Below are 27,972 nucleotides of genomic sequence, written 5' to 3' on the forward strand. Positions count from 1 at the left end.
TCTGGTTCAATGCTGGTGAAAGCAAACTGACGCATGCGCGCGGAAAACCATTCCCGCGCGCCTCACGCACTCCTGTGTGAATCCCGGTTGGTTGTTTGCATGCACGCCGACATAATAGGCACCGCTCATGCGCCGTGAAACCGGAGTAACAGCCTTTTGTGCAGAAGTGTCGGCACGCAGCGAGTTTTGAAAGTCGTTTAAAGTTTATATAATATAATGATGATGATGATGATGATGATGATGATGTTACTTTCACTAAGCATGCCTTTAAAGCAGAAAGGAGGGATAATGAGTCAGGAAGGTAAGACTTCATAACATGATTTCTCAGCCATGATCTGGTCTAAGACCACAGATAATTCTATAATACATTTTTTGTATTCTTTAGAATTGTCATAATTAATTTTCATGTAAAAGGTTTCTTAAGTGATGTTGGCATATCACTCCAGTTGTTGTTTTCCAGTAATATTTAGGACTGATTTCTTTTATTTATTTAGAATAATAATTGTATATTAATATTAATTGTATTTATTTAGAATAAATATAAATAAATTGTTATATTTATTGAATAACAAATCTAACAATTCAAGAGAGGTGGGGGTGTATAGGGTGGTTCCCCTAGGGTGTCATTTAAACTAGAACCACCACTACCCTCCCCGATCGTCCTTGACAGCACGCACACACCTTCAATAGACAGCAATGGATATTTAATATTTACCTTAAGCTACAGTATATCAATAGAAGAAGCTGCATTAATAAAATGGTTCAAAAAGCAATATGGATAAATAATATTATTAGGTATAGTGAGTGTGTAGTAATGCCTTTTGTTCAGTTTGTTCATTTGTTTGGGTAATTAATAAACTCATTATTCTTTCATTCATTTTCTTTTCAGCTTAGTCCCTTTATTAATCCAGGGTCACCACAGCAGAATGAACCGCCAACTTATCTAGCACATTTTTACACAGCGGATGCCCTTCCAGCTGCAACCCATCACTGGGAATAATAAACTTATTAATCTTCATTAATTTTAGACATGGCATATCTCGTATGATGTACAATAAAGGCACGTAAAAAAAGAAGTCATTTATACAGTATATGAAAAGTGTTTTTAAACTAAACATAGATTTTTATTTGGTTTGCACATGTACTTGCTGAATTATTTCAAAGAATAAATTGCAATATTTCAAGTAGAATTAATTAAATGAATAAAACTACATTATTTCGTTTACCAGAAACAAAAATATAACATTACACTGAATTCATTATTTTTTTTTGTGTGCCACCCCAAGATTTGGTGCGGCCTCTTCTGGCCACCCCTAAGAAAATTTTCTGGGGGCGCCACTGCTCTTTCTTCTGGCATCAGCCAGCCAATTTCACTCACAGACCCACAGCTTTCTGCGTGTTTTCTCTTTTGGACCATTCTCTGTAAACCCTTGAGATAGTATGTGTGAAAATAACAATTTCTGCAATACTCAAACTAATCTATCTGGCACCTGAATTCACCTTTCTACTCCATTCTTATGCTTGATCTTCAGCAGATCATCTTGACCACATCTATGTTGTTAAGTTGCTACCTTTTGATTGGCTCATTACCAGATATTTGCAAAATTAACAAGCTTGTGATTGTGTGTATGTAAATGTTTGTGCTAGGCTTTTTATTTTTTATTTTTTAGCCTGCAGTCTCTTGTGCGTTTGAAGATGATTTAATATGAAGCATTTTAAGCTCTTAGTTTCCATGAAGAACCTGAGCGCAGATGCAGTCAGGTACTCCAGAGTCTGTTTTCATGCTTTTTGAAAATGAACTTCAGACTGTGCTCTGTTTAAAGAAGTGCAATCGGGCAACATGCCTTGAATGGAAAGCAATTTGGTGGAGGGTAATTGAAGGGAAGTGATAAGCTCGGCTGTCACAGGATTCATTGCTTAAATTTCATTAGGATTTTTTTTTTTTTTTTTTTTAGAGTGGGGGGGTGTCTCTTCCAGTGTGAAATTGCTAAAGTGTTTATCAAGAGTGCCTTTGTAGATTATTCGTTTCTCTTTAACCAAGCAACTTGTGAATGTGCTTTTACCTCACTTTACGTTTCCCCTTTTCGGTAAATATTCACCTTGCTTCAGAACACTCACAAAAATCAAATACTCCATTAATCTGCTATCTTCGAATCTGCTAATTCATTAAAATGATAAGCACAAGCAATTAAATAAGGCAGAGACACTCCTGGAGGACCTACTTTGATTACATCATGTCCTGTTGTCAGTTTAACACTACTGTACAATCACAGCAATTGCCATATTTACAGTAGATCTGAATGGAAAGGAAAGTATCCTTGTTTCTCCTCATTTCCATGTTGTAACTGGAGGGTTTGGACAGGGCAGGGAGTAATACATCAATATCAAGGACCTAATAAGCAGTAAGTCCACCCTCACCCTTAAGGACAGTTTTTGTCTTCTTTGTAGAGGTGTCATACGAGTCCTGAACTGTGCAGTGAGATATTGAGCCATTTATCAAAAAGAAAAGTTAGTCCATTTGAGAGATGAAGTGAATCTTGTACGCTCTAGAACTTTCTATGAAAGCTCGCTGATATTTAGATGTGGTATTTAGAGTGGTAGTCGTCATAGTTGGGTAAACTTGGAGCGCAGTGAACGGTAGAGTACGACAAATAATTTTTTACAATCTTATTGCTGAAATAGTATAAGAAAAACTCCACTGTGATATTATCAAGACTTTCAGAAAAAGGAAAAAAAATTTGTGAGACTGATAACGAGAAATGAGAACAATGTCAAATTTACATTCCTGACCATTGACGCTGCTTTAGAAACACCTCACATAAGTGGTAATTCGTTTTTTTTTTTTTGTAATTTGATGCAAAGATGATAATATACATACATAAATACATATCAATATACACATGCTTTTTAAAAAATCTAAATATAACTTTTTTTCAAGGATTTAAGATTCTGATGACCAGCATCATAACAGTCTTGTGAAAAAGGACTCTATCTTGGGGTGCGTTTTCCAAACAATGACAGAACTCGTAACTGAACTATAGTACAATGCATTGTTTGGAAAAACCGAACAATGACCAAAGTTTTTCTATCGCAGATCCACCATTTAAACCACGTGAGTTATAACATAAAATGTCCATGATGACCTTACTGACCTTAATGCTTACAGTATGATGACGCGTTAAACAGGATCTTTAAAAAGCTTTTTTAAAACAATTTTTTTTTAAACATAATTTTTTGTGCAAGTTATTGTTTTACACGCACTTGCATTAAAAAAAAATCCAATATTAGTTTTGGTAAAAATATGCACTCATTTTGCATATTAATAGAAATATATGTAAACGACACAAATATTATTAAAAATATTCCATGTAAAATTACTAAGCAAACGTGTTCTAATCTCATATAAAAAATCCTACTTAATAATAATAATAATAACAATAATCATAATAACAATAATCACAATCATGACAATTATTATTATTATTATTATTATTATTATTATTATTATTATTATTATTATTATTAAGTAGGATTTTGCTTAGTTATTTTATTAATTTATTTAAAAAGTCTACTTTTACAATTTAACACATTCAAGCCACTGCAGAAATTTTCTAACCTACAGGCCTATGTCATATACATACCTGCAAACACTCCAGATTTTCCCGACCCATTATTTCAGACCCATCTCCCGTTTTTTCTGTCTCCCGGAAAACTCCCGGAATTTAACCCTATGCTTCTAAAAACAGCACTAAAGATGTAGTTGCAAGCGTATAAGTTTTCAATGCAGTTTGCAGAGGTTTATTGGAACAACGGATTTAGAAAACACCGAATCAACAAACTATGTTTGTAATGACAAAACTTGCGACCTTAGTTAGCCAACGATGGTTTTCGAAAACGCCTCCCTGATCATACATGAATGCATAATTATTTTAGAATATGGGAATGTGATGTTAAAAAAAGTAGTAATTGCACAGCAGGTTGCATCTGGTCCTATTTAATCACCTCATATTCATAAGCATTTCAATAGCATGTACAGTTAACGCTCAATCTAATTTTTTTTCTGCTACAGTAGTATCATTACAGATTCCACTCAGCATGTTTTACAAGCTGACAGCAGACATTGTGGGTTGAAGCATCCGCAGGATTTCTCCAGATGTAAACCCTGCAGGATGTATAGTGTGGAAGATGACAGTAATGCCGTCAAACTTTTCTCGCACTGATCTTAGACTCAGGAGACTGCACACAGGGTTTACTTTTGTACTGGAATAATTACTAGTGCAGTGCAAATGTGGTACGTTGCCTCTTGGCCAATACAAATTATACATGTTTGGAATATGCTGATGTCTTTTTCAAGTCTTCATTCATTCATTCATTTATTCATTCATTCATTCATTCATTCAAGTCTCTTTATTAATCAGGGGTCGTCACAGCGGAATGAACCGTCAAATTATCCAACATTTGTTTTACACAGCGGATGCTCTTCCAGCCACAACATAACACTGGGAACTTTTTTTGAGTCTATTTGTGTGATAGAAAAAAATACTATAGTAAAAAAATGAGTGTATCAGCTATAGCTATTAAGCTTTACTACAGTTATTCAATTGGATTCAGTTCAAGTTTACTTGTATACTGCTTTTCAATAATTATTCTTCCAAAGCAGCTTCACAAAAGTCCACATTATTACAGTACAGTCAAAATCAGTAAAGTTAAGGAGTTGTGTAAAGGGTCGGCTGTATATAAATGTAATTAACTTGCAGTTATACAGTATATAGTGTCTTACCATTATTGATTCATTCAGTTTCCTTCGGCTCAGTCATGCAATTATAATATATGTACAACAAAGTGTATTTGCGTTCTCGGATGGTTACCATCACCTCTTCACAGGTCTTGGGTCTGATCGAGTGGCACTCCACAATGTAGATGCTGCTCATAATGTTTTCTATTTTCCCAGATATTAATGTAATATGAAAGAATGTATTTGAAGTTGAATTTAACAGTATCCTACAGTTATGTGATTGTACTTTACTAAAAATATGTTTTTAATCTAGTTGAACTGAGAAAGTGCGTCTGAGCCTCTCTCAATATCAGGAAGACTATTCCAGAATTTAGGGGCCACATATAAAACGCTCAACCTCCTTTAGTGGACTTTGCTATTCTGGGTACTACCAGAAGTTCTGAGTTCTGAGATCCTAAAGAGCAGATGTGGTGGTAGCATATACATATAATATTACTTGAATGCTGTGGTAATATATAAACTATAGGAGTAAATCAACCGCCACTGTAGTTTTAAACAACTACAGGCTACTATAGCAAAAACTTAGTATACTACAGTATTTATTACAGTTTATGGGTCAACAATAGTTCATACAACAATATGCTGATAACTTTGTTTTAAATACTATAATATACAGTATAATACACTTTATCATTGTATTGTTTAAAAACACTATATTATTTATGATACATTACTATAGTATTTTTTATGTACAGAACTGTCTCTTTAACTCTGTTTCCAGCACTGCTGCTGCAGTGCATTATTTGACTAAATGGTCTCTTGGCTCTCTTCGAGTATTAAAACTTTAACTCAGACTATTCGCTCAGTTTGGGGTTGGAAGAAATATAATATTTTATTCTAAAAGAACAGAAAGTTTCTTGCAGACACATGAGGCTTTTCCAAGAGAATGCAAATGTTTTGCTAGAACACAATGTTTCAGTGGAAAGCAGTAGTTTAATGGATGAATGCAAACATTATTCAGAGTGTGGAATGTTATTGTGAGATTTCAAGAGTATGCAAAAGAATGCAAATGTTTTTTTTAGAAGAATGTACCCTTTTTTTTTTTGATTGAATGCAATAGGTTTTATTAGTAAAATTATCTCTATTTTTTGCAGAAATGCAACATATTCTGTGATTGCAAAGTTTTCCGGCAGAGTGCAATACTTCTGTAAGATATCCCAAAATATAATGTTCTCATTTTAATTTGTAATCTAATTTTCCCCTCATCATCATGTCTCGTCAGATAGGTCAGTGTTAATTGGAAACACTTTAAAAAAAGGACAGTTAATATTATATATCATATCTAACATAAACTAAGTATGAGTAATCTTGTAGAGGAATTATTACACAGTTCAACATTTGCGAATGCATTAATACTATCAAAAATTGTAACATTAGTGTCAACATAAATTAGCTACTAACAACTTTATTTTCATTAATTAACGTAATCAACAAAGATGAATAAATACTATAATAAATGTGTTGTTTACTGTTCATTTAAGCAAATACATTAACTAACATTAACTAATGGACCATTAAATTAAAAGGTTCCCTGTTGATTATTTATTAATTTTCCTATACGATTATATTACTCTATTATTCAGTCCTGTTATTATGCTATTCCTATCTTTAAATTAGCAATGCTACAACCGGACCAGGACCAGGGTAATAACCAGGTGTGGACGAGGTAAATCGTTAAAAGAAATTATTTATAAAAAAATACATGATTAACAGACAATAATTAAAGCAACCAAAGTCAGTTTAAATGGAAGTCAGTGGTGAAATGCGTGTACATGGTAGGGAGCTGAGCTCATGATCCAAAACAAAATAAAACAATCAAATGTTGGACTCTATAGGTGCCATCTTAGTTGAGATGAAGTACTCGCCCACAAATCAGGAACCATACAGACTCAAAAAATCAGAAAATAATGAAAGCAAACAGGTCCAACATGACCTAACAGCATATATTTAAACTCTTGTCATTTGTTTTGGGTTATATATTTAATTGGTAACACTTTATTTTAAGTAACAATTCACACCATTTACTACTTGCTTATTACCTGATTATTATTAAGATACTAACAGTTTATTAGCACTTATAAAGTATTATCTTACCTTACCTTACAAACTATTAATATGCAGCTACTGTAATTTGTAGAGGAAAAAGTCTTAGTTAATGGTTTGTTTATAGCATATATTTATAGTTTATATAATGGTTTGTTTTTGTACATTAAAATAAAGTGTGAGTGTGTGTGTGTGTGTGTGTGTGTGTGTGTGTGTGTGTGTGTGTGTGTGTGTGTGTGTGTGTGTGTGTATGTATATATATATATATATATATATATATATATATATATATATATATATATATATATATATATATATATATATATATATATATATATATATATATATATATATATATATATATATATACATATATATGCTCAAGACAATATGGCTGGAATCAAAGCAACAGAATAATCCAGGCTCAATTCACATTCTGTTGTTTGCTCTTCATTTCAATTTTAATCATATTGTTCAGAGCCCAGTACAGAAAAAAGAAAGCAAACCTGAAAATTACACAAATCCAACCCAAACATCGATGATTGCATTGTGTATTCATAATGTTTACATGGGCAAATAAAGCATCAGCCATCTATCAGAGCCGCCAGCATAGCATTACCCAGATATGATTGCTTCTGGTTTACCTGTCACAAAACAGATGAGAGTGAGATGAAACGGCGCTGTTTTTCTTTTTATCAGGACGCACCGAGCCTGTCGGTGGGTTAAAGTGGCGGCGGCAGATACTGTAACCTGTAAGTAGCCCTGTCAATGGTCCGCTCCAATGGACATGAGCATATTGATCTCTTGACTTTCAGTTAAACGCTCCTTCAGGGGGTCTCATGATAGCGGCTCCTGTCTTTTCCCCTTCGCTTCTTTCCCTCTCTCCGCTTCTCTCCATCACATCGCATTCACAAATCAATGCGGCACTGTAACACCACCACAGGCCGTCTATAAAACACAGCAGCACATTTCCAGCGCGGAGACAGTGGCAGAACAGCGCTTCGTTTCTCCTCGACTGAATTATTTGTGTCCTCAACCACTAAATCATATTGATTAAAGCTTGTCACGGATTTGAAATGAGGTCCTGTGGGGTCACTTGCAGCAGAAATGGCAGTTTATTGGATTACAGGCTTAATTTGATTTTGAGTGACGAGCGTGCATTATAATGGCGCTCTCCCTGAAGAGCACTTCTCTTTACCTGACTCTTGAACCCTCCTACTACTTGAAGCGAAAGGACAAAACACGCGCTGATAAATACACTTGACACTGTGTGCGAAAACACATTTTAATGAAATGTGAAACCTCTTATACTGCTTGGAGAGATTTTGCAAATGCTTTTACAGTAAGGTGAATTTGTTAGCATTAGTGAATGCTATATATGCATGAAAGTAAGGCCTTATGATTTTTGTGGAAGAACATCATACAGTACATTTTGATTTTACATCACTGACAGAATCAAAATGTACTGTATGATGTTGATTGTCACAGTGTTTGGCAAAGTGTTAGGATGAACTCATTAAAAGTACGTCTATAGACTAAAAAGGATAGTTCACGCAAAAATGTATAGCCTACTCTGTCCTCATTTACTCACACTTGTTCTAAATCTGAGTTATATTTTTAATTCACTGTTAAATGTAAAAGAAGTTGTTTTAAGGAAGGTTGGAAACCAGTAGTTATCAACTTTCACAGTATATTTCTCTACCATGGATGTCAGTGACGAATAGTTTAAAACATTTTTTCAAAATAACAAAAACAGCATGTAACATTTTCAGGCCACCTGCTCTTTTTCAGACTTTATCAGACATCAGATGAAGAGCCGGTGTGCTTGAAACGTTACACGCTGTTTTTAAGTAAATAAATTTGCTACTTTTGGAGCTTTTTGTGTAACCCTAACCCTATATATATATATATATATATATATATATATATATATATATATATATATATATATATATATATATATATCAGACCGGCCCACCTCAGTTCATGACTGACTATATTAAAATAAGATCATTTCCAAATCAGTTTCAGTCCACAGTGTCTTAACTTAATGTGCTTACCGCTGGACCACAACAGCTGTGATCTGAATGGTGACACAACTGAGTTTTATCATTTTAGGTTGCGAGAAAATAGATAAAAAGAGAACAGTTGCGGTGAAGTAATGAATAAAAAGGCTGTGGTCAAGTAAATAAATAAATTTAAAAAGTGTGACTGCTGAGAGCAACAGATTCTGGAGCTAGGGACACCGGCCCTCGCGGCCAAAAAACGGAATTCTCCCGGTCCTCCCGATTAGCCAATCCGGGCCTGATATATATATATATATATATATATATATATATATATATATATATATATATATATATATATATACAACAGTTCTGTCTGGTTCTTGAATCTGATTGGCTGATAGCCGTGGTATACTTAAGTAATATCAGCACCCGTAAAGCCTCTTTACCCTTTGTGTATTACTCCGCCCACATACAACCAGCAAAAAGCAGACTCTACAGATCTAAAGTTTAAATGATGCACGCTCAGCTGTTTAACTGTCAGCTTATGATTTAAATCCAAGGCGGAAGAAAGTAGTTCCTCATACAAAAGGGTTTTTGAGACTCTCCATGTTTGATTTTTATACTCGTAGCAGTGCGATATGGCTGTATGCATGTCTTTTTTATGTGTGTAAATAAAAGGTGTTGTTTGCTACAAACATGTTGTTTGCATATTAAGGTAAATGAACATGTGTGCATATCAGGCATGGACGCATGAACATTGGGCTCTATCAGACATCAGGCCCAATAAGTTGCGATTTGTTACTATTTTCAGACCAGCGCAACCCTAACTTTCATATTTTGTGCCACGTTGTTTAATAGCCATTTGCGCCACTTTGTGGACTCATGGGTGTGCTGGTCTAAAATGGAGGTGTGTTTAGGCGCATTGTTGGCTCGTTGTTATTTTGAATAGACTGTGCCATTTATCAACTAAAGGCTGCTCTAAAGTTCAGCGCGTTGGTTATGCACCTGTGCAATTTCAAACACTTACACATTGCTTAACACACACAGGATGTACAGCTGGTTCTTTATCTTCGTGCTGCAGATGGTCTGTTTAACTGTTTTCTCACTAGTGAAGCGTTTAGTTTTTCTTCTTACAAAGTCCACCATGTAAATAGCAAATTTGCCATTGCTTGACACAACTGACTCTTAAAGGGAATGAGAGATGAGACTCTGCTCAAAACACATCCATAACGCATTAATAGAATATGCACAATCCTGTTAGACTATGAGGTGCAGAGCATATTTTCCTTCCTTAAAATAGCAAAAGTGGATTCGGACACGCCCTTAACGTTTTTGCTCCATGCGCTTTAGACTTTGTGCCTAGATCTTTAAAAATAGAGCCCTTTATCTCCAAAGCTGTTCTGAGTGTCACTTCAGAAATTTAACAATTTATTTACAAAAAGCCGTTTGTACTGTATGTACATATTAACTCAAGTGACTTTACTACAACCTGTCAAAATAGTATGGTTTAACTTGAAGTAATTCTGATATAAAATATTGGTTTATTGCTATTGTACAGTAAAAATAAGTTCAGTACATATTTAAGATTTAGATATTAAATAACAAAAAACTAAATAAGACAGAGGGTGCATGGGAGAGTAAGAGAGAATGAGTGTGCATGGAACATAAGCCTATTTAATAGCTCATAGTAACCAGTGCTACCTCTTCGCCAATATTTTTGAGCATGTTTGTGGGTTGGTTAATTCCCCTACCTGGTGAAGCACACAATAATGTCCTCGATTACACAGATAAATAAATCTCAAATAACTGTCACAGTTAAAGTCTGTACGTACATATATATGTATGTATGTATATATATATATATATATATATATATATATATATATATATATATATATATATATATATATATATATATATACATACATACATATATACGTACATACACAAACACACACACACACACAGACACACAGAGTAAATATTCCCCAACTGATTTTTAACAGATCAAGAAAATTTTCACAGTATGTTTCATATATATTACTATTGCTGATAATGTTTGTAATTAATGTCAGCATAAACCCTGGTCCATGAAACATAACCTGAAATCACAGAGAATAACCTCATGGAGCATATTATTAACTATTATCATGACACGACTCTCTGGAATACTTGATACTGTTTGGTCATTCGTGACTTTCCAAGTATATATAATTTCCAGATAACAACCTCTAAAACAAAACGCACAAGTTCATCCGGGTACTTTGAATCATCTTAACCATCAATGAATACCTCCATGTTTATACAACACTGTATTTGACTATTCAGCACCATCTTGTGACTGAATAATACATAGGTTAGTGTTTGCTTCATTCAGCCATTTTCATTTCCAGCCTGATCTCACAGGGAAACGTAAGTATTTTATGTTTTGTTATTTTAGTGGCTAATTTGTACGAGTTCAGTACGATTTTTACTTAGGCGTAAAACCCAACCCCACCCCTAAACCCAACCATCAATGGGGGATAAGCAAATCGCACTAAATGGTACAAATAAAATCATAAGAATTCCTACGAATTAGCCACTAAATCAAAACGTTATGAAATGCGTTGAGATTGTGTTGTAATTTCTGTCATCTTAGCATTTGATTAAATAACTACTACAGCTCAGAACAATATTTTGTGTCTAATTTTTACATTTTGTAGCAAGTAACCAAGTAATAAGTGACATAAAGTAATTTAGTCGATTTTCATTGCAAAAAAAAGCCCCTCAGTCTTTACACTGTATTACCGATAAGCTTGTCAGGTTTGATTCTGTGATAACAACCGCCGGGATGTACTTTATGCCATACATATCAATCAAATTCACATCTTCTAAATTAAAACGCAGTACTGTTTGGCCATGTTTTGAACAGATTCACCTGGTTTCATCTAAACATATATATAGTACAAACAATATGATACAGTACATATGCAGCTTCTTACCATCATCATCCACTATACAATCCATCTTTCCGCTTCAAATGCGCAGGTGTCTAATGGCACGCCATACATCCAGGTCTGCAGAAAGCAAAAAATAAATAAATAACAGCAGCCAAAGGAAATCATTTGGAGAAGAGCAGCACAGCTTCAGTTTATTATTCCACCCTAAAATCTCATTAAGTGTGACATTGAGGATTAGTTCAGAGGGAAAGGAGTGGAGAGAGAAGTAGCGACTCGCTGGCTTTTGTTTTGCCATCATTAATTCGCCGCTGAAGTGGCGAAGAGGAAGGCCCCGAACCGCTGATCAGAGGAGGCCCCCCGAATACGACAGCGGGACAGGAGCCCTCTCTTCCTCTCGGCGCGTCTTGCTGCGTCTGTGTTCTCCTTTCTCGTCTTTTCGGCTCTTAATTGGGGTGATTGGGCGGCGGGACCATCTGCCATGCTGACAAAGGCAAGCCTGCTTTGATTTATGGAGCCTCAGGCCACATTAGGCTCAAGATTTCCACAGTAAATATCAGCGCTCAGCAGCTCAGTTGGCTCAATAAAATCTGCATCGCTCAGGAAGGAGGAGAGCTGCGGCTTCTAGTTTCTTGGGAATAGTGTGGAGATTTTTGGTTGGTGGATTTTGGGGGGAGGTTTAAGATGTTATTTGTAGCTTTTTGCAATTGTGATAAATTCATGCAGATGCAGTCATGCAGGATTGGAATTTTGCATAGGCATTTGGAGTGCATACCTATGCTGGAGTATCTTGGGAAGGCCAATTAAAATGTATAATTCATTCATTCATTCGTTTTCTTTTCAGCTTAGCCCCTTTATTAGTCTGGGGTTGCCACAGTGAGATGAACTGCCAACTTATCCAGCATTTTTTTATGCAGTGAATGCCCTTCCAGCTGCAACCCATCACTGGGAAACAACCCATACACACTCATTCACGCACATTCTTTATGGACAATTTAGCTTATTTAATTCCCCTATAGCGCATGTCTTTGGACTGTGGGGGAAACCGGAGCATCCGGAGAAAACCCATGCGAACACGGAGAGAACATGCAATTTCCACACCGAAATGCCAACTGACCCAATCGAGGCTTAAAACTAGCGAACTTCTTGCTGTGAGGTGACAGCACTACCCACTGAGCCACCAATGTATAATTATTATTTCAGTATAATACTTGTGTCGGATTAAATTTAGCTGACAATAGACTGTTAGAAAAATGTCTACAATAATGTGTGGGAGCTTGTGAATAGCTAAAATAAATAAATAAAAAACAATCGCAAAAAAAAAAAGTTAAAACTATGAATCAGCGATGCATTGGCGCAGTAGGTAGTTCTGTCATCTCACAGTAAGCCGCTGGTTCGAGCCTTAGCTGGGTCAGTTGGCATTTCTGTGTGGAGTTTGCATGTTCTCCCCGTGTTTGTGTGGGTTTCCTTGGGGTGCTATATATATACATATATATATATATATATATATATATATATATATATATATATATATATATATATATTGTTAATGAAAAAAGACGAGACTAAAACAGAAAAAACATTCAAACCAACCATTTTACCTTTGATCCACTGCATTGTGCTGTTCATTCATTATATGAACAGAACAAGTTTAAGGACGGAATGAAATCAAAATGCACTCTTCTTAATTTATATATATTTAAAATAGTCCATTTCCCACTAACATTTGAGCGCTACTAAGCACATTCTTAAACAGCGCTAATTTGCCATTGTGTTCACATGCTCAACAGATATGACTGTGATTGTTTACTAAGTGCAACCACAGATACAGGGATACTAGAGTGTGTCTCGTCGATCAGCTGGTTTGCCCATAAGCTGACATATGAGCGTTCTGCTGATAAATCGCAGCTTTAAAATGCTCCAGTGTCCCTGTATCTGTGATTACACTCAGTAAACAGTGGTGAGTTCAGTAAACTTAATAGCCAATAAGTCATTTCTGTTGAGCACATGAACACAATGGCAAATCAGTGATGTTTAAGAATGCACTCAAAAGCTTAAATGTTAGCAGGAAATGGATGTTTTTAAAATTTTAGTACCAATCGGTACCAAATTCCTGTATCATGCAGATGAATATTTATACACATCATTAAAATATCATCTAGATCAGGGGTTCTCAACTGGTTTGGCCATGGGACCCACATTTCACATGGTCATCAAGCCGCGACCCAAATTTTTAGGAATTATAATATAATTTTAGGAATTATGATTCATTTGTATTTAATTGTTAACATACACAACTGGTGACAGATAAGAAAATCACCAAGACTTACAAATAAACAATATTTTACTGCTGTCATTTAACAAAATGTATAAAATTATAGAAATATTACAGAGTAAAAATGTAAAAATGTAAATCTAAACTAAACAGAAACCAGCAAACTGAAGTAAAATTATAAAAATAATCATAACCATTTTATAATAATCACCAGTTATTTGCTGTTCTGCTTTTGTGTGGGCTTTCTTGGCCTTTGCTACACGGTGAGCACAGTAAGATGTTGTACTTGTTTTGAACATGAATATGTTAGCCCTCAGCTATTGGAGTCGTCTTAGAAAATAGTCCACTGGTTTTTCCTTGCAACTGGGATGTTTGGTTCCTAAATGTCGTTCTAGTTTAGGTTTCATGCTCTCTTATGAGAGCACCTCACTACATATGACACACTGAGGTTTTAAGCCTTTTTTGTCTTCAAAATATGTAAATCCACACTTTACTTATTCGGGGTCGTACTTGCGCTGGAATTTCACATGTCAAAAGGGTATATGCCGAGCTAGTGTTTTTCCCATACTGATAAACTTCCAGTGACCTGTTATTGTGAACTTTTTTTCCATTTTATACGGTTCCTTTTACAGCATGGATGTTGTAATGTCATTAAAATACATTCAGTTAAATAAACTTTGGCATTCATTTAGTTGCTCAAGCGTAAAACGAGACAAAAAGCCGTTTACTCGCACGCGCCTGCCAGAATCAGCAGGCTAGCACAGAAGCTTTATTGAATATACTGAGGTAAAATAAATGCTCATTTTATAAAGACATGGCGGAGGAAAATGTCATTTAATGCAGTGCTTCTTGTACAATCTGAGACCCACTTTATATCAGATATCACTCAGCCAGTGGAGATCGCAGATTTTTAAAGAAAACAGACCTCAAACGCGCCAGTTTTTGCATTGCATACAGTTCGCCGAAAGCGCCTGGGCTTGTCCCAGGTTACTGGCAAATTAAAAGTCCCATGAGCAAGCTTCGTCGCACGCGCATTTCAAAATAAAAGTCCGATATAAACAAAATAAGTTAAATATTAAACTTTTGTTGTTTTTTTGATCTCACTCTCCGCGACCCACTGAAAATGTTCCCGCGACCCACCCACCAGTTGAGAAACACTGATCTAGATGGCTGCTTCAAAACTAGAAAACTAAAACTAGAAACTAGAAAAATGTATCATTGTTGATGTCTGGAGAACAACTTGGTCACTTTGACATCCTAAATATATCATTCAAATGCATATTCCCTTTCCGTCTGCTTCTGTCTGAATTTAACATTTTTCTAGAAATGATTCATTATTAGACAAAATGACAGTGTGAGGGCCGGGCCTGGTAGTAGAAACTTGTCACACATAGCAAGGGGGAGCGAGACGTACAAATGGTCAGTTGGCTTTGAAATGCAAAAACATGTTCTGTATAAATGGACCTCATGGGACTGGCTCACAAAGAACACATTTTATGTTCCATTTTTATGCTTCAATTTAGACTAATGGGCTTCACTGTTGTGAAATGCCTTGCTGCCTTTTCACCTGTCATGGGCATTTTTATTGCACCATGCCAAATTCAAACTCAAGTCCAACTTGTGTGGAGCATTATAGCCAAAATATTATCACTTTAAAAAGTAAGGTAAAATAAACTATCACTAAGAATTAAGAAACCACTTGAGCATTTAGTGGGTTTATTAAGTATGGACTTGAGTGTAATGTTAGTACTTCCTTTACTCTTGCCATTTAGAGCATTTTAGTGGTTATTCTACTGAATTTGGATTTAACTTATTGAATATATTGAAATACTTTGGTAATGTGTTGTCTAAAAATGTATATAAACACTAGGGATTTCATTGACTAGTCGACTAATGACTAGTCAAATTTAATGCTTTGTCGTGACGCTTTTTGATTGACGTCGACTAGTCGCGGTGTGCAGATCACATGTTTTTTTTTTTACCTAAACTACATGGCAGCTTTACACACTAAGGTGGTTCACTGAACAAAACTGCCTTCGCTTTATTTAAAGAAATTTTTTTAAATGTTTTTTTATGTCAGCATCAAAGATTCAGATTAACTTTGAGTGAACTTTAAATCATCAAGCAGATGTTAGTTAGATTGCTCCATGCAAACACCCTAGAGCAGGGGTGGCCAATCCTGTTCCTGGAGATCTACCTTCCTGCAGATTTCAGTTGCAACCCTTATCAAACACACCTGTCTGTAATTATCTAGTGGATTTCAGGTCCTAATTAATTGGTTCAGGTGGGTTTGATCAGGGTAGGAGCTAAACTGTACAGGAAGGTAGATCTCCAGGAACAGGATTGAGCACCCCTTCCCTACAGCGTATGAGCATTATATAGAGCATTATATTATTAAATTATATGTACGCCATATCTAATAAGCATTTTCTGCACAAAATTAGAAAAAACACTTACACAAATTTAGCAAATACATTCTTTATAAGCTTTCCACTGAAAAACAACTAGCTGCAATGGGCGCTTAGGGGATGTAGCTTTAAACTGATGTAGAGTTTTTCAAGATTACTCTTGTCCTTTTTGGTGTAATCTAATTATAAACATTGACATGTGGAAAAACAGCATCTCAGTGCGTCCTCGTTGAGGCGCTGGTGCAGGGGTTATATGAAAACACTCATGAAAGGTTGTTAGAATAATCTATATTGAGTTAAACAGTCCACAGACTATTATTACTATTGACAGATATTATCACGATCTGTTCCTTCTTCTCATATTTTGCATGCGCATTTTTAAATGAACGAACAGTATATTAGCAAGATTCTTTTGCTGCTTTACGAGTGTAGAGTATCTGTCATGCATTTCAGTGTTCCCATTTGCTTATTTCCTGATTATATTCAGAAAGCCATAATTATATTCAGAAAATGTCTTTCCTGCTGGGCATCTCACACCAGGCTATATGAACACTTTCTGTATGGTCTGTGTGTTACACTTCTGTTGACAGTCTATCAGGGGAAGTCCACAAACACACACTGGCTACTACACACAATGAGCCTGACAGATTGCATTAAAGGGATAGTTCACCCAAATAGGAAAATCCTGTCATCATTTACTCACCCTTTACTTGTTTCAAACCTTTATAAGTCCATAAAGTCTGTCCAATCACAGAGCTTGTGCTTTGTGTCGTATTACTTGCCATTGAAAAACTCATAGCTCTAACTTGGTCATGTGGAGCACGTCTTAAAGCTTGTACACGATCTGACACGCAGACCAGGTCTTTGGACTAAATGCCTTGCTTTAATTTAACAATTTTCATAATTGAATTGCTATTTCATATTATTAAATATCTAAGTGTGTGTTCTGAAGGTTGGAATGACGGGAGTGTTAGTAATTAATGACAGAAAGAATTTTTAGTTTTAAATGAACAATCCTCTATAAAAACTTGGGGGGAAAAATTATTTCTGAGGGGGCAAAGTTTTTTGAATTCTTTCATTTTAGATTTGTTTACTGTTTTTATTTTTAGATACAATTGCGTTTCTTATTCAAGGTATTGTCTGTTAAACCTCCATTTTAAAAATATATAAGCCAAATTGGGTTTTGCAATTTGATGGAAATATTAATTTACGATTTTGCGGGGTTTTTTTGCTGTTTTTTTTTTTTTTTTTTGAAGCATGACGGTAAAACATGAACGCAGTTATGAATATATTAAAACGTGTTTGTTTGTTGTAAAAATTTGTAATAATGACAAAAAATACTAATTTGTGGATCTCCCTAATTCCGGGTTCAGCAATACTGCTGTTGTGGCTGGTGTATTCTGGGAAATTTTCTTACCCCTTGGTTTCGAGTGTGGTCCTGAAAAATCTTCGTTTGAAGGGCTTTTCACCCCTTCCCTTTAGCCCTACGCCTTCAAGCTAAAGAGAATTGGGACACCCCTACCTCTTTGCGTGAACGCGCAAAATGAGGGGTAGGGCTAAGGGGAAGGGCTGAGAGGTACAATTGGGATTGGGCCTTAATTTTGTGAAGTCAAGCTTCATGCTCAGTAGTGTGCGATACACATCTTTACACAACTAAAGGAATATGGCATATTTACTTGTATAACTACACCATAACTGTCTATATAAACATGCAGTTGCCCTTTGTGAAAATCAATGATAATGAAAATTTGAAACAATAACGTCAGCAAATTTACCATGGTTTACCTTGAAAAGAGCAGATCTGAATGACACTGAATGCTGTCATTTTAAGTGGAGAAACAGACAGAATCAACTTTTCTATTATTGGCTGTGACTATCATCAAATTACCTTTAGCTCAACACTTCTGACTGATCGATCAGCGATATAAACACATCCCCATTAGATATTTTTAAAGGGGCAGAGCTACTTTATATGTCCTGCATGTTTCAGTTGAAATTACATCACACATCAAACAAAGCTGTGCATTTCAAGGCACTTCAGGGGACCTTTAATGGCGTGTCTAACGGCCTGCTTATGACACCATTAGGCAGTTCTAGTGCATGGTCACAGCCTGAAATGCTATGGCTGCTTAGCGGCTGTCCAACTCTTGCGGCAAACGCTCCTCTGCCCTGGCGGTCCGTCCTAACGCATAGTGCTTAGTTTTGCCACTAATGGGCCTGTGCAAAGCCTTGCACTTCAGCAAACCAAACGCACACAGCAGGCGGCAAGGGAAGGGGGTTAGCGGAGCCTGCCACTGCTTTGTTAGCAGAAGTGGATTTAGCTGAAATCCATCTTCATTTTTGCCTTTCCTTTTCATTTCTCTCAGGACGGGCGCAGCGTGGGGCGCCTTGTTTAAGCATTTCGGTTGTGAATTGCTAAGGAGGAAGAAGATATGTACCATTTTATCTCATCTCCCAGGCTGTAAACATTGTTTGGGAGGTTGTTAAAGCGAGGTACCGGAATGATCCGCTCAACATTTTTATGGCATATTGTTTTGCACGGTGGAAGCTCTGGCCTCGGTTTTATTGACTAGGGCCGTGTTTCCTCTTAAACGTTTATCTCGTTGATCTTTTATTCGCTTTTGTGTAATCCTCCTCTCGCTTCGCGTTAAGTATGTATTTCTGTAGCATAAAGGGAAGTGGTAAAATGTGTTCTTAGGGTCTTAGGACTTTCTATACTTATGGGTTTTTATCTGTTCACATTTCTTGCTCTGATATGGCTGTCGTTTTACAAAAGCTATTATAACAGTGGCCATTATTGGCTGGCCATTAGTCCACCTGCTGTTTCATGCGTCAGCTCTGTCAAAGAGGCAGTCTAACTGTGAAAAGAAGTTACTTCATATATACTTGTCCTCCAAAATTGTAGCCATAATTGCGAGTATTTTAGTTTATTTATTATAAAAAATATATACAATTTAAACGAATAGTCTTTTAAAATAAATTTACTTTGCTTACTTTAAATAATAGAAAATATTTTTCTTGCTCATTAAAATATGTCTTAAATGTTGTATTTATTTATTTAGTTTTTTATTAAATTTCATTTTGATAAATAAAATATGCATATTGAAAAAAATATATTTATTTAATTTGTTTACAATTTGTCAGTTTAAATCTTTATTTATTTTACGTTTTGCCAGTTTGGTGGCTAATTCGTATGAATTCGTACGATTTTAAAAAGGAGGCGTCGCACCTTACCCCACCCCTAAACCTAACCGCCATTGGGAGATGAGCAAATCGTACTAAATTGTTGGAATTAAATCTTACGAATTCATACGAATTAGCCACTAAATCAAAAAGTTACAATATGCCGTTAGATTGTGTTGGTTTTACCCATTTGTCAGATTTAGACCATTTAACAAATAAAACTCAAACTAATAGTCTTTTTAATGCATATAAATGTATTTACTTTAATTAAGATGTTTTCCTGCACATCAAAAATGTGCCTTAATTTTTCTATGAATTTATTCATTTTTTTTATTCAATTTTATTTTGTGAAAAAAAAATAATAATGCTGATTGACAATTTTTTTTATTTATTTAGTTTGATTACAAATCATTTTAAATCTTTATATATTTCCTTTAGGTTTTACCGATTTGTCTGATTTTATCCATTAAACATATTAAAAAATGTAGTATGATCCCTAACTATTACATACAGTCACTGGTCACTTTATTAGGTACACCTCTCCAACTGCTTGTTAATGCAAATTTCTAAGAAAGGTGATTTAAGTGACTTTGAACGTGGCATGGTTGTTGGTGCCACACAAGCTGGTCTGAGTATTTCAGAAACTGGCAGTTCTGTAAGCGCAAATGCCTTGTTGATGCCAAAGGTCAAAGGAGAATGGCCAGTAATATTCTACCAACATGTGTAAAAAATAACTTTTGTGAATTTTATTTGATGCAGGCATTAAAATGAGACGTCTCCTCTTTGACTCTTTAATAAATTACATTCTTTTTCTTTATTATAATATTATAATACCCACTGAACACGAACACACATTCTTCTGTGGTTTCTTTCATCAAATTACAGAACGCCCCCTGAAGCTGAATCTGATTTTAAAAGGCTAATTTAAATGTTGTCCTTTAACAGGTCAGTTTTAAAAAATGTGGACACCTGCAGAAATGCTGGAACAAGCACATTGTAATGGTTCAGATACCAAGTAAACAACCCTGGCGATGTAATCAATGTGCCAATAATACGCTGCGAACACTGTAGTTGACTTATTGATGCATATTAATACCTTAATTAGTGCAAATTAACATTCAAATGGAAACACAAATGCGCGGCAATAACATAATTGCATTTTCAGAATTAGCCTGGGTAATTATTCCATTTAATCTGCTATCATTAATTACGACCAAATGTGGCTCTGGATTGTGTTAGGCAGGCAGGGTCTGATTCTTGCTGTTAGTTGGGACTGCAGTGCAGCCATTGAGCGTGTATTTCAAGGTTAAATATGGTCGGTGGTGTTGAACCGCTCAATATATGTTTATTTCTCCCTGAATTATTAGCCCCTCTGTTTATATTATTCCCCAATTTCTGTTTATCGGAGAGAAGATTTTTCAATACATTTCTAAACATAATAGTTTTATTAATTAATTTCTAATAACTGATTTATTTAATCTTTACTATGATGACAGTAAATGATATTTTACTATATATTTTTCAAGACATCTATACAGTTTAAAGTGACATTTAAAGGCATTCCTAAGTTAACTAGGCAGGTAAGGGTAATTAGGCAAGTTATTGTATAACGATGGTTTGTTCTGTAGACTATCGAAAAAATTTAGCTTAAAAGGGGCTAATAATTTTGACCTAAAAATGGCTTTACATAAATTAAAAACTGCTTTTGTTCTTGCCGAAATAAAACAAATAAGACTTTCTCTAGAAAAGAAAATATTATCAGACATACTGTGAAACTTTCCTTGCTTTGTTAAACATCATTTGGGGGATAATAATTCTGACTTCAACTGTATTTGTTTATATAATGTGTTAAATGTATAAACATTTAGAAAATGGGCTGTATATTTAAAATTAAGACAAAATAATACTTGGCATCCTTTTTGATTTATTGTGACATGGCAGTTTTGATTATATCTGTATACATAATATGTTTATACAGTAGTAGTATTTAACATCTGACTTGTCATTTTCTGCAAAAAAATGCTTCAAATGATAGGTTTTCTATTTAAAAACAATGTAAAGACAAGTTTTCATTACTTTGTAAAATATAATATAGATGGTCAATTACTCCAAAAACCTGTTAATTGTAAATCATAATAAATAAATAAAATTAGGATGCCATTTTTAGGTTACATCTTTAAATTCTTTGCCTTATAAACAGCACTACAAGTCAGGGATGCGTTTCCGAAAACCATCGTTAGCCAACTAAGGTAGCAAGTTCCATTGTTACAAACATAGTTCGTTGTTATGGTGTTTCCCAAATCCATCGTTCCAACTGTGTTCTGTGCATTTAGAACGTTTCAACATTTAAACTCGAAATGAGACTAAGCCGAAAAGAAAATGAATGAATGAATGAATAAAGTCATCTCCCTAATGAGTAAAAGTATTTTTTGCAGTTCAGTTTTAACGATCTTCATATTCACAATTGTGTTTCCTTCCTAGTGCACTTTGAAATCATTTATGCCATTTTGAATGCATCCGTGGCTCATGACGAAAGCTATAGGTGACCTAGGGGAAGTGGGATTTATGTTACGTCACCAAAAGCTCGACTAGTTAGGACTACTTAAATTTTTACTTAAATTTTATATACATACAGTACATATTTTTATTCATATACATACATACATACATACATACATACATACATACATACATACAGTTGAAGTCAGAATTATTAGCCCTGCTTAATTTTTTTTCTTCTTTTATAAATATTTCCCAAATGATGTTTAACAGAGCAAGGAAATTTTCACAGTATGATAATATCTGATAATGTTTTTTTCTTCTGGTGAAAGTCTTATTTGTTTTATTTTAGCTAGAACAAAGCAGTTTTTAATTTTTTAAAAACCATTTTAAGGTCAAAATTATTAGCCCCGTTAAGCTATATATTTTTTTGATCGCTTGGAGAATAATTTATCATCCAGAATGATTTTCCATTTATTTATTAGCAAAAGATTGTGAGGAGATGCACACAAATAAAGCCCTTCCCTATAGACAATTTCAATGTGGTCATGTCACTGGCCCATGAACATTTCCTGCTTGTTGCAAACTATTTCATAACTGTAACAAGAGGCAATTCAATCAAAACCTAATGTTAAAACAGCTACTATAACATTATTTATCAATATGTGGCTCTATTTGGATTCTCTGAAGCTATAAAATTAAAAAATGTAAACCAGGAAATACATTGGAACTATTTAGTACTACTTAACTGATTTTGTTTACATCCCTCAAAATAGTATATATTCAAAATTGTCTATATTCAATTATCTAATACTTAGATACTTAGATACTTATTCAAAAAAGTTGACTTTAAGATCCAAAATACTGTCCAAAAATGGGCATTTACACCACTGGTTGGTTTAAAAAATCTAACATTTTGCACGTCCCAAGTTTTAATGAACAGCGCATCCTGACTTGCTTGGTTTGAATGAACTGTTTGATTTTTCTTAAAGCCTTTTAGTATTTCTAATGTTTGATGTAGTTGGGATTAGGAGTGTAACCACTGTGATTCAATCTGAAGATCTTAAAGCAGGCAGACTCATTAAGACTCACACCAGGCACGCAGATTGGTGTTCACATGCTGCTCTCACTGACCTGATGCAGCGCAGTGCCTGGGGGAACCCAGCTGTTTTTGCCTGGCTGGCCGGCTGTCAGTGGGTGAGGTGGGAAGGGCTTGGCCATGACTCCCCCCTGAATGTGTTTACCAGATGCACTGTTGCCTCAGGTGAGCACTGCATCTGGCTCCATAAAAGCTCCAGCAGTCAGGCTGGATGCGAGCCCGTCATGGCAAGACAGACTGGACAGACCGAGGCCTGCATTCAGACATCCACTATGTGCTCGGGCTGTATGCCCAGGAGAACTGACTCCTGGCTGGGGTTTTGCAGTTTGTGCTGTGCATGTGTGAGCTTTCTAAGGTCGCCAAAGGTAGACAGACTTTAGCCATAGGCAAAGAGTTGGATACTAGTTTGTTTTCTCAGTGTTTGAATGCTGGATTTACCTTTTAAACTAGTTGTTGATTTGAATATATGAGTTAATTCAGTTTTGAGAATATAATCCTATCATCCTACCACCAAATATTTAGGTTTTATGACCTTGTGTCTAAGGCTGCATGGTGGCGCAGTGGGTAGCACATTTGCCTCACAGCAAGAAGGTTGCTGGTTCGAGCCTTGACTGGGTCAGTTGACGTTTCTCTGTGGAGTTTGCATGTTTTCCCCAGTGTTTGCATGGGTTTCCTCCATATGAGTTAATTCAGTTTTGAGAATATAATCCTATCATTTTACCACCAAATATTTAGGTTTGATGACCTTGTGTCTAAGGCTGCATGGTGGCGCAGTGGGTAGCACATTTGCCTCACAGCAAGAAGGTTGCTGGTTCGAGCCTTGGCTGGGTCAGTTGACGTTTCTGTGTGGAGTTTGCATGTTTTCCCCAGTGTTTGCATGGGTTTCCTCCATGGACATGTGGTGTAAGTGAATTGGGTAAGCTAAATTGTCCGTAGTGTATGTGTGTGAATGAGTGTGTTTGGATATTTCCCAGTGATGGGTTGCAGCTGGAAGGGCATCCGCTGCATAAAACATATGCTGGATAAGTTGGCGGTTCATTCCACTGTGGCATCCCCAGATTAATAAATGGTTTAAGACAAAAAAGAAAAAGAATGAATGAATGACCTTGTCCCTGGCAACAATTCTCTCTGTAGTATAAGGAGTTTAGCTAATTTCAGTCTTCATCAATAAAACAAGCTTTTTATTCTATTAAACTACAATCCATTGGATGATGAATATATAAACACAAACACAAGTTTCTCCCTCAACATTTTGTTAAAACAAGCACTATAAAGATCCATTTATCAATGCAAGTTTCCTCCCCTTTGGTCAGGCTGCATTGAACTTCACACAAATAGCTCCTTGAAACTTGCTCAGCCTTGGAATGTTTGTAGTGCCCCTTAAGCAATTAGCCATTAATAAATAATAACTCTGTCTTTAATCATGCTCCCAGAGCGCAAAACATATTACTCTCCTTTAGTATGGGGCACGGCTTCTCACTCCATATGTGAGGAAGAGTAATGATCCTTAATTTCTTTGAAGACATACTGTATTTGAGCTCTCTTTCCAAGGTTCTTTGTCATTACTGTGAGGTGTACTGTATGTTGAGTTGTATTAAATGAGTCATTTTTGTATGTTTTATGCCAGTCTTGAGCATGAGCAGGTTGCTATGAAGCAATCCCCACGTTTTTTAGTTAAACTTCTGTTAATTTGCATTTTGAACCACTCTTCAAGTCAGATATTGATTAGTTTTCAGGTTCACAACGTGAAATCTTTAAGTGAGCCACGTGGCCTTGCTCCCACGCAGTGCTGTGTTTAAAATGCACCCGCATCGCCCTCACACTCTCACATGCTGTGAGGCAATTCTGTCCGAAGGGTCAGGTAGATTGGTAGCGAGACCTTATTTTCTAACTATCGATCCCTGGGGTAGCCCTCGAGATGCAAAAAAACCCTGCAAGACGGATCTGCTGTCAGGTCTTACAGTAGAAATCAGGCAATCAATGTCAAGGCGGTCCGCCAGGCCCTGTATGCACCTAATTCCACTCATCTGCACTAAATGGAGAGAACCCGGCGGTTCATCAATCATCAATTCAAGGAGCACTGGCTGGTTAATAGTCTGCTCTTTACTCAAAGAATAGTCATTGGTGTTATCAGGGAGGGCCGACAGAGATCCCCCCTCTCCTCAACCACACGATGTTGCAAGTTTGATCGCTGTATTCTTTTTCTCATTCGCCACGCTCCGTTCCATTTCCCAGATGGCTCCTGTCAGCTAACACCGTTGCAAATTGAAGCTTGCGGGCTCGATCGATTATCTTTTTTTCACCCCTCATCCTAATCCATTTGATCTGTCTGTTGAGTAGAAGACTACATGATTGTGTGGGGGTTAGGGGTCAATATCTTCCAAATCAAGAGTAATATCCACTTAATTCCTTTTTCCTGTCAGGCGGCACTAGATGGAATGCTCATTTGCTTTGCATTATGCATCTTCTGTAACTTTTAAAGGTTAAGACAGCTCAATAACATCCTCTCCGTCTTGCTTTCGTAGGTTTCAAGTGCCCACGCTTCTGTCCCGGGGAAGTCGGAGCTGCTCAAATCAGGAAGCCCCAAGTCAACGCTAAAGCATATATGGACAGAAAGCAGTAAGGACTTGTCCATCAGTCGACTTCTGTCACAGACTCTCCATGGGAAGGAAAATGCAACAGCCCTGGATCTGCACTATGACACTCCAGAGCCTTACTCGGAGCAGGACCTGTGGGACTGGCTGAGGAATACCACGGACCCGCAGGACTCCAGGCCCCGAGCTAAACGGCGGCCAATGGTCAAGACGGGCAAGTTCAAGAAAATGTTTGGCTGGGGAGATTTCCACTCCAACATCAAAACAGTCAAGCTCAACCTCCTGATCACCGGCAAGATCGTCGATCACGGTAACGGCACCTTCAGCGTCTACTTCCGCCATAACTCCACGGGCCAAGGCAACGTGTCCGTCAGCCTGGTCCCGCCCACCAAAATCGTTGAGTTTGACTTGACAGCCCAGCAGTCGGTCATCGACGCCAAGGATTCCAAGTCCTTCAACTGCCGCATCGAGTACGAGAAGGTGGAGAGGGGTTCCAAGAACACACTCTGCAACTTCGACCCATCCAAGACATGTTTCCAGGAGCAGACGCAAAGCCACGTGTCCTGGCTCTGCTCGAAGCCCTTCAAAGTCATTTGCATTTACATCTCCTTCTACAGCACCGACTACAAGCTAGTGCAGAAAGTTTGCCCAGATTATAACTACCACAGCGATACTCCTTACTTCCCCTCTGGCTGAAGGTAGTCGTTGATCCATATGAAGGACAACAAGAGGCAAAGGATGGAGCTCTCTCCCCATCCACAACAAATACACGTTCCCTGTACTGTCCATACCATGCGTCCAAGGCCTGGATCTATTCAAATGAAGAGAAGAATTTGGCTATTTGCACAAGTACCACATACAAACTCTCCTTAGTTTGATCACATGGAATCCCTCAAGTTATGTTGTTGATTAATTTATTCTTTATTTTTTTTAATGTTCTTAGCATATTGTTTTACCACCAAGGTGTGCTTTTTTGACCATGTAAACTCCCAGTTTCTGTCTTGTGTTGTTCTGTTATACTTTAGAGATGTGTAAGTAATTGATTTCTCTTATTATTTTATTTTTAATTAGTTTATTTTTATGAGTATGTTTCATAGAACTGCCAGAAGGCCACAAGGGTGTAGATATAGTTGGAATTTTTTCGTTTAGATGGTAGAAGCAATGGCGGAGGAGAATTACCCACAATCAGAATCACAATGTTCCCTCCACCTACAAACTTTTCAGCCCTGAAGTCCCCACATGTTATTCCTCCCAGCCCCAAAGGCCCAAAGATGAGGAGAATGGCTTTGTTCTGCTGGTTATGAGCAGGCCTTAACTACAGGCATGTTTTCTACCTATCTTGAAGAAGCTGTACTGTAATAATTGCGGATTGTTCGGCCCGAGCTGTCTCCTGTAGTTTAATAAGATCCAGAAATGGATGGAGGGCTTGCTCATTGTCACTTATAATACACTGTAATGTAATGAATTCTGTATCTTAGAGCCTAATTTGTATGAATGGTTTGTATTGTACATAGTTGATCCTGATGGAGCTGCTTCTGTATATGCCTTCATTCATTGTCTGTTAACCCAAACCCCCACACTCTCTACCAGAAAACCCTATCCCATATATGCTTGTTCTCAGTTCCTCGAACAAAGAAACTGATGTTGCTGATGTAGATGTGAACTCCATGAAACTCCATGCTCTTGTACAGGGGCTGTAAAACTGTCAGAAATATATATTAGAAGTACTTATCATCTGTATGATCATGTTTACTTTCAGGGGGAACGAGGGAATGGAGATGTACAAATTAATAAAATACTGAAAGTTTTATCAGGTGAAGTCTGTTATTGTCCGTTATTCAGAATCTGCTCTAAGCTGCATCATTCATTCATTTTCCTTCAGCTTGGTCACTTTATCAAGGGTCACCACAACAGAATGAAGCGCCAACTTATATAGCATATGTTTTACACAGTGGATGCCCTTCCAGCTGCAACCCAATACTGGGAAATATCCATACACACTCATTCACACTTATACACTATGGACAATTTAGTTTATACAATGCATGTCTTTGGACTGGGGGAAACCGGAGCACCTGGAGGAAACTCACATGAACACAGGGAGAACATGAAAACTTAACATACTGTAGAA

General features: G+C 36.5%; 1 protein-coding gene across 8 annotated transcripts in view; it reads left to right on the forward strand.

The window, feature by feature from the left end:
* nxph1 (neurexophilin 1) overlaps window positions 1-27,656 on the forward strand; it is a 79,604-nt gene extending 51,948 nt beyond the window's left edge. For all 8 annotated transcript variants that reach the window (XM_073930765.1, XM_073930766.1, XM_073930763.1 and 5 more), the window contains one exon: window positions 25,773-27,656. In XM_073930765.1, coding sequence (XP_073786866.1) covers window positions 25,773-26,537 — 765 coding nt within the window. In that variant the 3' untranslated portion in view covers window positions 26,538-27,656. The remainder of the gene's footprint in view (window positions 1-25,772) is intronic.
* Window positions 27,657-27,972: the final 316 nt, after the last annotated feature.

Source organism: Danio rerio, chromosome 19, assembly GCF_049306965.1.
Source record: "Danio rerio strain Tuebingen ecotype United States chromosome 19, GRCz12tu, whole genome shotgun sequence".
Lineage (NCBI taxonomy): Eukaryota > Metazoa > Chordata > Actinopteri > Cypriniformes > Danionidae > Danio > Danio rerio.